Below are 16,331 nucleotides of genomic sequence, written 5' to 3' on the forward strand. Positions count from 1 at the left end.
TTCCCCAGGGCTGTCGTCCAGGGGATGCAGGCAGCCCCCAAATCCACTTCCTGCCTGTCCTCTCTGCGTCTGGGCACAGGGAGAGATGCCCAGCCAGCACCCAGCTGGGTGCCAGTCCCAGGGGCCATGGCAATGGGTGTCTCAGCATTTCAGGCACTGTGGCCATACCCCCCCCAGCCTCCCCTTGCTCTGGCAGGCTCTCCCAGGCCCAGCCTACCTCCTGGGTTGGTGGGTCACCCTTCCACCATCCATGTCTTGGCACAGAAGCAGCCCCAGCACCCAGCAGGAAGGAGTTATCTGCTGTAGGCACATTCCTCACATACCATTGTTTCCCATCCCCCACCATCCATCCATCCATCCATCCATCCATCCATCCATCCATCCCACCTCCCAGTAGGTGAGATGCCTCTTGCCACTGCCCTCCCTGTAAACGTGCGCCCCACCCTGCGAAGGGAGCCAACGGGAAGGACCCAGAGGCAGAGGGGAGAGGTGACCACTGACCCTGGGGGCTGCAGAGTGGGAGAGGAGCCAAGCATCCCCAGGGCTGCAGGTGCTGTTGTTACAGGTAATGAATGCCAGGAGAAGGAGGGGCAGCAGTGGGACAAACCCACCTTTAGGGACACAGCTGGGGCAGTGTGTGTCCCATGGAGAATGGCACAGTGACCACGCAGACCCCAAGCACCACCGAGGCAGGATGATGGCAGGAAAACCTGGTTGTTCCTCATGCCAAGCTGGAACTGGGGCCCCCAGCAGGAAAAGGCTGGAGTACAGAGCCCACTCCCACCCCAGGATGGCATCCAGGCCCCCTCAGTCTCCAAGCAGGGGACTGGCGGTATCCCCACACTGCCAGACTGAGGGATGCAGTCAGGGTTTGGGACACCCTGCTTCATGGGAGCTAAGTATGCACATTGACACTGCCTTAGAGGATGCTCAGGTTTCTCCCAGGGGAATCCTGACAGGATTAGTCCACCAGGATGGCAACAAAGCTTGGCCTGTTGGACAGGCTGGCCTGAGGTCAGCCCAGGGAATGGACACTGCTCCAGGGAATGGACACTGCTCCAAGCCCTCATGTTTGTGCCTCAGCCATATTCCTCCCTCAGGGTTCCTCCTCCAGGCCAGTGTCTTGCTCAAGAAGCAGCTGCAGGGGCAAGGGCAAATTAATGGATCATGAAGGGATTCCATGGCAGAAGAGCAGAGTATCAATCCTGTGCTATGTACCCCTGGTGGGCAGCAGGATCTGGGGTCCTCATCCCTGCCCTGGGCAGCAATCCAGGAGCCACATCCTGTCTCATGGAGAAACATCCCAGTGAGCTGTGGGCCAGGACTGTCCCTGCTGGGCTGGACACTCTGAGTGGGCTGCCCTGGGATCTGCTTCCCAGCTGGGTCCTTTGTGCTGACCCCAGGGGGACCGCAGGGACCTGGGAAACATCCCCTGGTGCTGGCACGGGCCAGGGCAGAGCAAACAGCCTTCAAAGAGCCTTGCCCTGCCCTCCCCACACCAGACACACTCTCCAGGTGTCTCTTTCCCCTCCTGCTATTGCTCTCTCAAGGGGTAGCAGAGGCAGGGCCTGGGGCAGGGGACTGCCAGCCTGGTCCTCAGCCTGCTGTAGTCTCCAGGTTCCCATAGTTGGGCTGTGCTGGAAGGACATTCCAGGGGCATCAGGCAGTGCCAAATCACAGCCCAACACACCATGGTGACCAGCCAAGCTCAGAAGGGGCTGGGCACTCTCACCACACCCTGAGAACACTCCCATCCCGCTGTGGGAGCACCCACTGAGCCCAAGCAGGGCCCTTCATCTGCAGGGGACATGTCCCATGTCCCCAGGAGTGCTCCCTCGTCCCCTATATGCCCCCCATTTCAGGATGCAATCTACACCTCCCTCAGCCCCCTCCTTTCTGCTGACCCCAGTGCCTGACAGCAGCCACCAAATCTCCCTACATGCACCGAACCCTCCATCCCTCCCACCTTTCCCACCAGGAAAGAAATGTTTGTCACCAGCCTGCCAAGGGGAGCAGGAGGTCTGGAGAACCCAGCTGTGTCCACGCTGGATGGGCAGGAGACCTCATCCCTCCAGTCCATCTCTGCCTGCTGCTTCCTCCAGCACCACAAAGCTCTTTGCAGCAGGTCAGCCCCTCTCTGTGTGCCCTGCCAGGCACCACCGAGCACCGGTGACAGCCCCAGGCAGCATGTGCTGCTGACATCCCACAGCAGCAGCATGGGAAGCTCAGTGCAACGTCACAACTCCACCAGGCCAAGTCAGAGCCAGCAATAAAAGCTCTGCTGCTGGCCCAGGGCACTGAGCTCAGCTTTCAAAACAAGTCAAATTATTAGCAGAACTACTAGCAGAAGACTAGAGAAATAAGCAAGAGTTTTGCTCTCACCACATGAATTAATATTATCCAAATATTTACCCTGCCCTGACTGTGACCAGCAGCAGCACAGCTTGGCACCCTCTCCACAGAGACAGTGCTCCTTAGTAGGATTAAGTACAATTTTGACAGCACATGAATCTGCAGTTTGATCCAAAATGTGCCCTGGAAAGATGCTCAGTCCCCAGGTCCAGCTCAGTCATTCTATCTCTGCTGTTTGACAGCTGCCTTGGGCTGGCTGGGACTGGACAAGAGATTTTTGGGTCGGTGTGGGGAAAGTGCATGGATCCTGTGCAGGGATCTGCAGCAAGGCCTCATTCAGCTGGAATAGTACCTGCTCTACATAAGGGCTTGATGGCCACAATCCCCTTGTCCTCCGAGCCATGCTTTCTGGAATTCCCAAAAACCAGTTGCCAGAGCATTGCAGGGAATGCCTGGCTATGATGCCCTGCATGTTGGAGTGAACTCACCTCAAACAAATGGTGCAGCCACACAACCTCCAGCTTCCTCATCAGTAAGAGGGAAACCCACAGACATCGGTCCTGCTCCTGGCACCCCCCACTGCAAGCCCCATCGCAGCACCCATCCCCCTTCTACAGCTCCCTCCAGGAGCTGTAGATCCCAGGCAGCAGAGCCAAGGAGGTCAGTGATGGGTGACACCATGACAGCCACAGACTGATCTGGTCCCCAACTCACCCTGTCACCAGCTGCCCTTATTCCCTTGTCCTTCTGCCACTGCTCCTGCCAAAATGATCTCCCAGCCTCCTGCAGCAGGGGCAAAATGATCTACCACCAGAACTTGTGCCTCCCCAACCTGAGAGCCAGACCCAAGGGACCATGGGTCTGACCTAAAGAGTTCATAAATTAGTAAACAGTTTAGTTTTAAAGAGAAAGAGGAAAGGACCCTCAGTTATCAGAAATATAAACTGCCATGTGTTTCCTCCTTAGTGAAAACCAAGCAAGCAACTCCATCCTGGTGCTGCTTCCTGGCCATGCTGGGGAGGGTGGGACAAGCCAAAGGGACATAGCAGTGCTGCCAGGGCAGACAGCCCCATCACAGCCCCATCCTCCTCCCTTCTGCCTGCTTCCACCCTTCCCTGCAGCTCCTCCTGTGGTGCTCCAGCTCACTATCCCAGCAAGAACTCACTGCTGGGCTGAGAGGGCTGTGACAGGCTGGGTGGCACAAAGGAGGAGTGGCAGGCAGGGGACAGGGCCGTTCCTCTGGCAGAGACAGCAGCCTATTCCCAGTTGCTGGGGGGTTCACATGTATCCAGAAGCTATTATCTCCTGGGATATGCTGCTAAGGGTTTCCCAAGGACGGCTCCTCAAAAGGTGCTCCAGCAGGAGCCACCTCTGGAAGTGCTGATGAGGCTGCAGTGGGACTGCTCTGCCATCCCTGGCACAGCTGGGCAGGGACATCTGCTCCAGCAGCTCCTCCACAATCCTGGCAGTGAGAGGCACGATGTGCCTCTGCTGGATGCTTTGGGTCAGGGAGGGAAAGAACTATTCCAACAGCCTGGGCTGTTCCCCTGGGACACTCTTGCAGAGCAAATATTGGCTCCTCAGGGGTACTGTGGTTAAACCTCTGCCCAGTGCCACTTCCCAAAATGAGCCAGTGAGCCACGATGCAGCCACATTCACTGGTGGACAAGCACTGGCTCCCCACCACACACAGCCACGCAGCAGCCCTACAGCAGCTCCCACCCCTCCTCCAGGGCGCTACGAGGGCCAGGGGGGTGAAGCAGTGCCTTGCAGCATCCCACTGGCACAGAAGACTTCCCAGAGCAGGGCAGCACTGCAGCCAGGACATCACACCACCCATAAAACTTTGCCATTCACAGGGCTGCTCCGGAGTGCACACTAGAGGTGTCACACTAGAGGGAGCAGGGAGCAGCTCATCTTCCCAGCTTAATTTGCTGTTAAAGCATCCCTTTCCTCTAGCACGGCCCTGCTCAGGATGCTCACGGGATGTGGCATTGCTCAGCTTCACCAACGAGGGGTTCTGGTGCCAGGGGAGCCCCACGGCCAGCCAGAGGCACTGGGAGCTGTGGGAGGAGTCCTCAGCCTGCCCAACACAGCAGGAATGGAGGTGGCTGCCATTCTGCTCCTTTTATGGCCTTACTAGAGATGCAGGAAAGGGAGCCTGAAGGTGAGAGGAAAGCAGAACGCAAGCCCTGGGCTGTGTCTCCAGTCCAGCCACAGCCACCATCATTGAGGCCAGGGCGGAAGGAGCAGGGCAGCATCAGGGAGCCAGAGTGAAGTGTGCAGTGACCCTTGGGGAGGCAGAGTTCATCCCAGCCCTCCTCCAGCTCCCACCGGACACTGGGGACCCGGCCAGGCTCACCCACAGCTGTGGGGCTCAGCTGCAAGTTCAGCAGATGGTTTCTGGACTACTTGCTTCCCACCAAGTTTAGGGGACAAGGACCTCACCACGTGACACATGCAAACCCTTCCAAAGCACAAGTTCTGCAGCCTCCACGAGAAGCCCTGGCACATACACCCTCAGTGTGCAAAGCACCCAACACCTTCCGATGCCCGGGGAGGCTGGGAAATGGACCACGGGCACAAGGTCTTCATGGACTCGGGCCACCAGCATAACGTGCCCTGGTCAGGGTTTGCTGTTTTCCCAGGGGAATTAAGGGGCTCACCTCGGCGGGGGAATGTGGCCGCAGCGCCTCAGAGGGGGGAGGTGAATGCAAACTCCTCCTACAGCTGCACAGAGCCTGCCAGAGAAAGAGGAAAAAATTCCAGCAACTGAAGGAGCCCAACCATCTTTGGTCAGCAGTGGTGGTTGTTGACACTTGGGGATGTTCCACTCCAAAGAATTCAGCTCCGGCTGCTGCCTTCTCCTACACATCCACGTTTTAGAGCTTCCCTGGCTTTTATCACAGTCGTAACATTTTGTACCAAAAGGGCTTGCTGGGAGGGAAGCCAAGAGGACCTCAAGTTTTCATGGGAAAGACTAAACAAAACACAACTTCCTTCTGGGCTTAAGGCTGAAGGAAACGCACTAAATAAAACTTTTCTGCCTTACAGAAGTTTATTGCCTGAAGTTGCTCCCAGGTCACTGCATCACTGCATCACACATGCATCCGGATCTTGACTTCGGTCATCAGCAAAAAGACTTGGAGGAAAAGCAGACGTTCCGGACTGGAACAGTCTCAGAGATCAGGAGGTGGGTGAAGTTATGGGCAGCAGGATCTGTTCCTGCAGCTGTGCCATCCCGGGGAAGCTGGGATGTCCCAGCTCCAAGGCATTGCGGACAGCCACCCACGGCTTGGCTCAGGACCAATCCTCACTTGCTCTAGCCGGGACATTGCTGCTGGGCCTGGCAAAAGGCTGCTTGGGCAGAGCATGCCCGGCAGGGCACCCGGGGATCTTCCAGCCACCGCGTCGCCCCGTCCCCAGGGCTGACCCCGGCACCAGCTCCAGCACCGCAGAGGTGGAGGGACGACGGGGCTGCCTCCCTCTGCTCCCCGAGGCAGCCGGGACATCTCCCCCTGCTCTGCCGGGACGGTCGGGGCTGTTCCCCCCGCTCCCCTTGCCTTCATCCCGCCCGCCTTCTCCATCCCTCCCGGGAGCTTCCCTCTTCCTCGCCGCGGCCTTTCGTTCCCGTCCCGGGGCGTGTCCCGGCGGCGCTACCTCACCTGTCCCGGAGCGGGGAGCTGCAGGAGCTGCGGGACGTGCGGGAGCTGCGGGGCGGCCGGCGCGGCTCTGCGGGACGCGGCTCCGCGGGGCGGGCGGGTGGAGGGTCCCGGCCCGCCCCGGCCCGGCCCGGCCCATACAAGGCAGAAGAATGCAGCGGGGCCGCGGCCGCGGGGCCGGGGCGGCGGGACGGCCTTATATAGACGAAAGGAGCGGCCCACGCGTGTCCCCCGTCTCGCGGGGGGGATGCGCAGCGCCGGGCGGCACAGGGGGCTGCGAACCCAGGGGCAAACCTGCGCATCCCCACCAGATGACATGGGGATGCCACGCCCTGCGGAGCCGTGGGCACCCGCCGGTGACACTGCCAGGGGCCCACGGGCGGTGTTTCACTGGGCTCCCTGGAGCAGCTCTGGCTGCGGTGGGGCAGGACCCTGCTGGCAGGACCAGCGGCCCCTGGGGTTCCGTGGAGAGGCCGGAGAGTGTCCACAGGCTGCACCAAAAGCCTCTGTCAATGGTCCCTGGGGCCACTGAGGGAATGGTGGCCAGAAGGGCCTGGTCAAGCAGCCCCTCAAAGGCCTCTAAAAAGTGGCCTGGAGCAGAGAACAACCAGGGAGCTACCCCATTCACAAGCAGGAGTCCAGAGCCTGGAGGAACAGGGATGGGGGAGCTCGTACCCTTCACCCAAGGCAGGACACAAGCTGCTCCTGGGACACCTCTCCAGAGCAGCACTGCTCATGTTTCCTTCCCACCAGCAACCCTGAGCTTCATCACAGTCCTACAGACACCAAGAGGAGCTCCTGGTCCTGTGGGATGTCCCCTGCGAGGGTGATGCCACTCAGACATCATCCCAGAGGTGACTTATCTTTGTTTTGTGGGGTCCCATGACACTGGGGACAGAATTCAGCCTACAGAGGAGCAGGAAGCTGGGAGAGGGAGACATCAGGAGCACTTCTGAAAGGGATTGTTCTTCTGGAGATGCAATCCTGAGTGGGCAGCCAGAGCAGGACTGCTCTGCTTAAGCATTCCCAGCAGCTTGGAGACGTGGGAGCTTGAGGTTGAGGACCATACCTTGATCAGAGGTGCCAAGGGGACAGCGTGGAGCACACAGGCTGCACTTGCAGCAACACAGATGAAGAACAGAAATGAGTAGTGACACAAACTAATCTTCAGCTGCCATTCTTCTGCAGGGCATCACTGCGAACAACAGGTAAAAAGCCAAAAAATCCTGTTTCAACCCTGACATAAAAGCAGTGGCTGTGCCCTCTAGCAGCCTGGTCAGACCCTGCCCAGTATACAGGGTTTGCTCCCACTGGCTCAGAAGACCAGTGCCTGCTCTGCCAAGAGCCTGCACATCTTGGGGGTATCCCATCCATGTCCCTGTGCTGCTTGGATGAAACCTGCCAGGGCATTGCCTCCTCTGGGAAGCCACAGAGGTTCCTGAACCTTCATTGGAAGCAGGAGTGCTGCCTGCAGGCCCTCCAAAGCACATGCTGTGGGATCGGGAGACAGCAAAATGCAAGAATAGGGCTGGAAATGCTGCTGAGTGCTGTGCTGGGGCAGAGACAAGCCAGTGAGAGCAAAGCACCTTTGCCATGCTTGTGAGCTAGATAGGGTGCGGCCCAGAAGTCTTTCTAATAAAAATTTAAGGAAAGGAGGAAAAAGGAAAAAAAGAGAACCAGGAGTCAGCCAGCCCAAGCTGCCACCCCATGGCTGGTCCCAGAGTTTTCTGGGATGGAGAATCCCAGTCTCAGCAGGGTCTAGGTGTTCCCAGGAGCCCGGCAGGAGTAGGACCCACCTCCATCCCATCCAGGGTGGCTGCTGTCCCTCACTGAGGGCTGGTTCCTCACCACAGGGCAAGTGTCCAGCCAGGCCTCTGTGAGGGGAGCTGGTGAAGAGAGGCTGTAGGGATATGGCAGCTCCTCGCAGGCTTTGCAGCCCCTACAGCTGGGCCACCTCATGCTGTCCCTTGAGCCTCAGCCAGCCCTTCTTGCCTTCCCCTGCCTGAGCCCAGAGTTGCCCATGTTATCCCTCTCCCCCATTTCTATGTGTCTGCCAAGACATATCCCTTACCTGTTTGTACCTTCTGGCACCTCTCCTGCCTCCCTCTGGCTCTCTCAAGCCCAAATTTAATTTGCTTTTCTCTCTGGACAGTGGATCAGGCAGTAGAAATGGAGTAAAACAAACAATTTTTTTTTACAAGTGTAAATTTTAGGTCAGTTCCCTGACCCAGGTGTCTTCAGCACCACGCAAGCACTGTCCCAGTGAAGTGGGGGCAGTGACACTGTTTCCTCTCTCCCCAAGCACCTGAGGAGTGTCCTGGGAGCAAGGCTGAAGCCAGGACATGTCCAGCCTGGCCCTGCCATGGTGTAGGGGTCAGAGGCAGGAAGGGGACACACAGTACGGGGTCATCACTGTGCCTCCATCAGATCTTCTGGCCCTCTGGCCCTGCGGCACTAGGAAGCAACAGTGCAGCCTCCACAGCCTGGCTGTGAACCAGGATCCCCATGTGGTGGCCGTGTTTGCAGGCTCAGTGACACTGCAGGGGTGCAAAGGGCTGTCCTCCTCCCACCCAGCAACACGGGGGTTGCTGTCTGACCTTGTCGGTGGGTAGTGGCCCTGCCAGGCCGAGGCCTTCCCTTCCCTTCCCTTCCCTTCCCTTCCCTTCCCTTCCCTTCCCTTCCCTTCCCTTCCCTTCCCTTCCCTTCCCTTCCCTTCCCTTCCCTTCCCTTCCCTTCCCGTGCCCCGCCCCGCCCCGCCCCGCCCCGCCCCGCCCCGCCCCGCCCCCAGCCTTGGCCCCTCTCGCCCGCCGTAGGGCGGTGGTCCCGCCCCAGTCACGTGCAGTGGAGGCGCGCAGTGATTGGTGGCGGGCGGGGCCGGGGCCGGTTCCGGGCCGGGCGGGCGGATCCCGGCGCAGGATCCCGGCGGAGCGGGATGAGCGGCGGGCGACGCCGGGACGAGCCGCCGCACCCGCAGCACCACGCGCTGGCCAACGGCGGCGCGGCCGGGCGCGGCTCCGTGTGGGGCAAAGCACTGCGCAGCGACTCCGCCTGGCACGACAAGGTGGGACTGGGGAGGCGGGACCGGGGGGGCCCTGAGGTGCGGGCTCGAGGCGGTCGGGACCCGCCCGGCGCGGCAGCTCCGTCTCTCGGGGGTGCCGGAGGATCCGCCGTCTCTGAGCGTGGTTGAAGGCTCTGCGGGGACCCGCCGGGCTCAGCCGGTGCCGCGCCCGGCCCGTGCCGGGGCTGTGGCAGAGCTCGGTAGCGCCCCGTTCCCTCAGGCCCCTTGAGTGCCGGGGGTGTCTGCGGGATAAACGCTCCTATTGGAATCCGGCCGCCGCACCGATAACCGGAGCCGGTGTTTCCGTGTCCCCCGTGCCCGGCGCACGGCACGGTCGGTGCCCCCGCAGGCAGAGGTGCCGCAGCATACCCAGCTCTTTGCTCTTTGGGCTTGGAGCCAAGGGAAACACTCTGTTAAGACACCGCAGTTACTTTGAGCTTGTGGTTTAAAACTCTTCATGGATTAAATAAAAATTTCCCTTGTATAGCTAAAGGAACACTAGAAATAGAATCCACTTTCCGAAGTTTTCCCGTGCATGTCTCCATGTCCTGCAGTGCTCCTGCTCAGTACTTCTCCCTGCTGCTGCCTCCCAGCAGCACAGCCACGAGGTGCCCGGAGCTCCCGCTGGATCCCGGTTCCTACCGGATCCCTGGTACGGCCAGGGTTTGGCTTTGCCTTTTGGCGCGGGGAAGGTGTACGCTCTGTTTCCTTGGGGGACAGACAGGAATCTGTCACTTTTTCCTTACCTGTTGCTCCCAGACCTAGCGGAACTTGTGCATCCCTGCCCCCTCGCCTCTGGCAGATGGGGCTGGAATTTCAAAGTCAGCAGGGGACCAGGGACAGCTGTGCCAATGTTTTGATGCAGTGGGATGTGAACTGAAGGCTGAACTGCCTGACAAGTGCAGTGACCAGGAGAAATGTCTGTATCTAACATGGATTCACATATTCCACAAAGAGCTGAACAGCTGGCACATCCCACAGTAATATCACAAAGGTTGTTTGGGCGGGGAGGCTGGGAAGAGAGATGTGAGCTGAAGTGAACTTTATTGAAGCGTGAGCCAGCACTGCTCAGCTGCAGTAGCTGCAGGAGTGTGGTCCTTGGACAGACAGGAATGAGCACACCCCTACTGTTCAGGCAGCATGGGAGTGCTCGTGGCACCAGTGAGGTACAGCTCTGCTTTAGAGCTGCCCTGGGAGCTCTTCGGTGCAGGAGGGCCTGGGGCAGAGTGGGTGGAACAGTTATAAAGCATAAACAGTTGCTTAAACTTTTATTGCAGGGGATTATTATTGCACATTTAGTAAATACGGGCCATCAGAGGACAAAGCTGTGTGTTTAATGTGGAAGCAGAGAAGTTCAGGGTGCATGATGCCCTAAGCTGCTTTATCTATTCTGAATGCAATATTTTATACTCTTGAGTGGAGAAATAAGTGTTCCGTATGTTGAATTTTTACCTGTTGATTGTGTGATGCTTAAAAAAAAAAAAGAAACATAATAAATGCCAAAATTTTTCTTGTGCTTTATCTCCTCAGGACGAATTTTTAGATGTGATCTACTGGTTCCGACAGATCATTGCAGTTATTTTGGGAATCATCTGGGGAATAGTTCCACTGAAAGGATTCGTGGGAATAGCAGTGTAAGGTTTATTTCCTTTTCTGTCTCATGTACTTTCCCACATTTGGCCTGCCCTGGGAGCCTGTTTGAGGCTGTGCTGTGAACAGTGGGCTGACTAAAGGCAGGCTCTGCCTGCTCTGTGTCTCACAGCCAGTGTTGCATTCCAGGCTGTTGGTTGCCATGAAATTCACCCCAATCATAACATCTCCATTGGTCTCTTTCTCCTCAGCCTGATTAATACTTTTTAAATTATTATTTGCTTTGTTATTAAGGGGGTCAATGACAGAAGAAGGGAACAAGAGTTTCCATTAACTTGGGATGTGTGTCCTGCGTGTGTGGGAGGGGCTGGTAGTGTGGTGCCTAGTGTGATCACCCAGGAAGGAGTGTCCATGGGGTGAAGGTGTGCAAGTCCTGGTCTTTGAGCCAGGAGCCCTCCTCAGAGAGGAGGTTCTGTCAGTAGACAAGAGAGGCAGCTGCTCTGTGAAAAAGAAAATGTTTCTTCAGAACATGAGAGGCTGCAGGTCCCAAGCAGGCAGAGTGGCACCAGCAGAACTCTGGCAGTGCTCCCGGCTTGCTGACATGGCTCTTTCAGCCATTTGGTGGGGAAGGCAGTGCCTGGAAGGGGGTGTGTGCATTGGTTCCCCACAGGACATGGGAGCCAGGTCACATCCCCAAAGATGTCTGAAGGCTGCAGTGAGTTATGAATGAAAATCTGGTGGGCCCTGACACATGCCTGAAAGTGTCCAAGGGACAGCAGAGGTGGGAACACAGCTCTTCTGTCTGGACACTGGCTCTGAGAAGATGCTGGGTCTCCTCTAGGGAGTCTCTGTTTGCAAATGTCTCTGCCAAGCCAAGGTCTTATGGTTAAGCTCCAGCCTCACGGCTTTTCTTAGGCAAAATTCAGTTGTCATTTTGTCCCTCCTCCCGAGTGTTCTGGTTGTGGTAAGAAGGTGGAGGGGTGATGCTCCAGCAGGAGCTCGATAGCTACACCAAACAGATAAATCTGTGCCCAGGAACAGTTAATTGTTCTTACTTAGCCACCATTAATTGACAAGGCACCTTCAGGCACCTAAGACAATTCCTGTGCTAAATGTAAACAGGAGTGATTTGGTGCTGGAAGCATGTGTGTGGTTTCTCTGCTGTGCAGTGATGCAGCTGCTCCAGCTGCTGCTGGTCACCCACTTTGTGTGTGTTGTTATCCCAGCCTTCCCACACAGCCTTCCTTGCAGGACATGGACCTGTCCCTGCCCAGGCTGCCCCAGCTCCAAGCTAGGGTGGTGTAAAGCCAAACCTGTCCAAAGACAAGCAGAAGGTTATGTTTCTTCTCTCTGCTGCAGCACTGGGGCTAGACCCAAGTTGAGTTTCTGGACCTGAGTTGAGGCACTGTTGAGTTTCCCTAGCTCTGAGTCTCTTCCTTTTTTTGATCTTGGGATGCTCACAGGGATCTAACCCTGAGCATGGAGGCGACAGTCTTCCCTTTCAGCAGCCTCAGAACCAAGTAGCACATGCAAGTTCTCTGGGGGGGCACAACTACTATGGATCTGCAGGACAGTAAAACCTGCAGGTTTGCAGATCCAAAGATTCTTCCAGCTTTTGACTTCTGCCTCTTGAGCCCTTCTAGGAGTAGGTTGTGCCATGTCAGTTGAACTTCATCCCAACCTGGCAAGCTCACCTGGCTCTTTCAAGGAAGTGACTGAGCTGCCTGGGAAGCATTGCAGGAAAAGAATTCCTCTTTGCTTCGTCTCTGCTGTGGATGAAAGATATTTCACAGTATGGCATGTGGGATATCTGCAGTCTGTACCACTGGAATGATAGTTCCTAACCTCTTTCCTACAGATTCTGCCTGATCAATGCTGGTGTTCTGTACCTCTACTTCAGCAGCTTTCAGCAGATAGATGAGGAGGAGTATGGTGGGACGTGGGAGCTAACAAAGGAAGGATTCATGACATCTTTTGCACTGTTTCTGGTAATGCCTCTTGCTTTCTTTAAGTTGATTTGTGAATTATGTTGGTGTACTTTCTGAAGACCTGAAAGGAAAGCAGGTGAGGTGGTGCGAGAAAGATGTGTTAACACCATCAAATAAGTGGCAATGATTGGGAAAGAAAATCCCAAAATCTGATGGTTGCTGCCTGTGAAATACAGTGCTGATGTCTGGAATTTCTCTGTAGGAAAGGATGCATGAACTACTCCCGTCCTCTGTCCCAGATAGCCTGGTGGAGTTCCATCTAGAACTAGTTACACCTGGACAGGTGTTTTGAGTGTCTTTGTTTTTCCCTTGCTCCCCTCCCCCAAGTCTCTGATAACAGCACTTGATTTGCTGCTGCCTGGAGGGGCTGTGATGGGTTTTTCATGTAGAGAGGCTAGGCACACCAGAGGGCAGACAAGTTGGATGCTAGCATTTGTGGCATGTGGTGATCCTAAGATCTCTCCAAGACCACCTCAAAGCTGGAATTCAGTTCTCAGTCCTCTGTTGAGAGCAAGGCCTGAGGCTCATTTGCTCTGTCTGACCCTTCTCCAGAGGCATCCAAATAACTTTCCCTTCCTTTCGTCCCCACAGGTTGTTTGGATAATCTTCTATACTGCCATCCACTATGATTGACACAGTCTGCAGCATTTGCCTCTTAAATCAGTTGTCAATAAATAGAGAAGGTTTTAATAAATCCTAGTCTTTAGTGGACTGGTGAGAAGGTGGGGAAGTCAAACCAGCTCTCCTCTGTACCAGTGGTCTGGGTAGCCTGGAGGAGCCCCAACTCTTCTGCTGGAGAAGCCTGTCTCCGTTTTATATAACCGTGAATTATCTGAACTATTAAAAAGCCATTGGAATTTTTGGAAGTGGTTCAAGACTGTTCAAATTTGGAACTTTCTGTGACTCTAGCCAGTAACTCTATCAAACTCCTGTGTGCTGAGAGTTGAATCTGTTAATTGAATGTATGTATGCCCTTCTGTTTGAAATCTGTCATTTAAACCCTGACTTGTCTTCCATGGTTGTCATTTAGACAAACAGTGTTTCAAAAGCAGTTATAGGTACGTGGGCAGAAGGCACAGCAGTACACAGGACATGAGCTGGTGGCTGTCCTTCGCATGTTTTTGTAGTAACCAGATCTGATTTGATTAAACAGACTGTGTTGTTACCATTTCTAATATTTTTTTGTTTTACTTGCAAATCAATTGATCAAAATTTTTAAATGCTTTTTGCTGAAGACAAATTTTTAAGTGATTTTGCTAGGAAGAATTGATTCATTTGGTGAACCAAGATATATTCAGGAGGCTTAGAAGCTCCACTGCACTCTGCCAGCCTGACTACCATGTTGCCATCACATACCTCAGAGCTTCATAGTCTCAAAGGAGTCATTCTGGAGATACCCTGTTAAATGGTAGTGTTTCAATTTGGTTTTAAGCTCTTGAATTCAACTGCTCCTTGTTCATAAATGCAGGAGACTAAAACACAATCGCGGCAGCTATTATCTTAAATGTAGAAGTACCAACTTGCAAATCGGGCAGAGTACACAGCCTCTGATTTGGGAGGTGCATGATCACTTCATAGTTCAGTCCCTCCCTAGTCCTGCCCTTTTTGTGCATCAATGGGGAGTCTCTGCTTTAAGATATCTTTTAAGAACATGTCTTTCAGAAATAGTTCTTGGGAAACACGCACAGTCCTTGTTCTTATCAGAGGACCTTGTAGTCTTGTTGCCATGTAGTTCTTGCTTCTCTAAACAGCTCAGGCACCCAAAAAGAGTCCTGAACTAATGCTGCCTTATAGTGAGGGCTTGATAGTTCAGCGTGCTCTTGCTGCAAGCCTGCATTGTCTCCTCACTGGTGGAAGTGCCACAGCCTGGCTTTTAGTGGGAGTGCAAAGCCAGGGATCTCAATCTCCAAGTGCTGAGCCAGGGCCAGCCTCCATTCTCACCAAGGAAAATCTGTCTGTTCTTGGTGGAAGAAACACCTCTGGCTATTTAGGTCCTTGGGATGCCAAGGGAAGAGTGCAATAGCAGACAGCTTCTGCTACTTGTGAGTGGCCATTTTAAGTAAATGATCTCAAATAAAAACTTCTTTATTTTCTCCACTGTATCCCCAAACTTGCTCAAACTTTTAGTCTGCTACTTTCTTTTCCTCTCCGCTCAGCTGAAATCATTAACTTCCCATGAGAATTGCATAGCCTGCTAGTTCTAGGTCACCCTTTCCTGCTGGCATCTGTCTGCATCTTAGCTGCTCACAGCCATCAGTAAAACCATTGTATACTTGAAATGCTCCAATAAATGTTGCCTGAATAATCCACTGTGCAGCTTCTGTGTCCTCTGGTCTTCGATTTTTTTGTAAAATGGTGGAAGTGTGGGATTCCTTTCAGAGCTGGATTTTTTGGTAAAGTTTATGGGGTTCTCAGGTCTCCTGTGCTGCACTTTGAGAAGAGGCCAGAAGCATTTGCAGTGGTAGCTAATGCTTAGATCCATGCTTCAGCTAAGCAAGCTAAGCTTAGCTGAAGCATATTGTCTGAACAACATGCTGAACTTAGCTGAACACATGTTGTCTGTGCAAGCTGTTCTGCTCCTTTAGTCACTGTCCCTGCCCTGTGACACACTGAGCCACTGCTCATCCCAGAGTTCTCAAGTGTGGTCTGGAGCAGGACTTGGAGCACTGCTGTACCATGTGCAGAGAGAGTGCAGAGCTGCTTCCCTGCCCCTTTGCTCTTTGCCTGTGCTCCCACCAGTTCAGTACAGTTCTAGTGGCTGAACCTGAGTGAACCTGAGCTGGGGAGGATTCTCTGTTGAGGATCATGACCATGAACAGACATTGGCCTCTGGATTTCTTTAATGCTTCTGGTAAAGAATTTACTGATTGCTGTTGCTTAGCTGCAGGCTTTTTATCTCTTCAGGTTCCTATTTTAAGGGGTGCCTCAGGGGCTAGGAGCAGGTATCCCCTGTGCTGGTCAGCAAGAGAACTAAAGCTTTGGCATCTGCCCATGAAGGAAGGAGTTAAAAAACTCAAGGGGATGTGGCAGCCAGTAGAAGGGAGCTGAGCATCTTACAAATTAAGAGAACTGTAAATATGGGGGGGGAGGGGGGAATTGCAGAGATTTGAGAGGTTGACATAGGAATGGTCAAGCAGAGAACATGGTTTGGTGCTGGGAGGACAGGAGCAGGGAATGCTGTGGGAGAGCAGCACTTGGGCAGCTCCCCTGCCCGTGCAGTTCTGCACTGGCACAAGGAACTTACTCTACACTCTCCACTCCTTGGTGGGAAAGAGTGAGCTGGTGGCTGGTGGGGGTCAGTGCTATCTTGGAGCCTCAGCTCAAGGAGAAAAGGGTCCTTCCTGTACTGGAGAGCTGGGCTATGGGAGCCCCAGCTGTTGGGCTACAGTTCCAGCAGGAGCTGTAACCGTACGGAGATGACACAAGGATGCAGAGAGGAGGCTGTACAGTGGAACTCCCTGCTAAGCTGCAGACCGGCAGAACATCACCTTGGCTTTCAGCAAAGAGCAACCAGTCCCTGGCAGGAGGGTGAGAGATATCCCCATGCCTAACCTTGCTGAGAAGGCGGGCAGCAAGTGTGTGGTGGGGAGGAACTGGTAAAGGAGTTTCTGGTGGTCCTTGGGCTTCAGGCCCAGCACTAGCTAAAACTTAATGCAAGCTACTGTGAGTGTTAAAGGGAGA

The 16,331-nt window shown here is 54.7% G+C and overlaps 1 protein-coding gene across 1 annotated transcript; it reads left to right on the top strand.

The window, feature by feature from the left end:
- Positions 1-8,869: 8,869 nt before the first annotated feature.
- On the top strand, positions 8,870-14,966 carry RAB5IF (RAB5 interacting factor). Its single transcript, XM_085078995.1, has 4 exons — positions 8,870-9,075; positions 10,603-10,706; positions 12,521-12,650; positions 13,242-14,966. Exons 1-4 carry the CDS (start codon positions 8,947-8,949, stop codon positions 13,281-13,283), a joined length of 405 nt encoding a protein of 134 aa, XP_084935121.1. The 5' UTR covers positions 8,870-8,946; the 3' UTR covers positions 13,284-14,966.
- Positions 14,967-16,331: the final 1,365 nt, after the last annotated feature.

The sequence above is a fragment of the Lichenostomus cassidix genome, chromosome 20 (assembly GCF_008360975.1).
Source record: "Lichenostomus cassidix isolate B80296 chromosome 20, HeHo_3.0, whole genome shotgun sequence".
Classification (NCBI taxonomy): Eukaryota; Metazoa; Chordata; class Aves; order Passeriformes; family Meliphagidae; genus Lichenostomus; species Lichenostomus cassidix.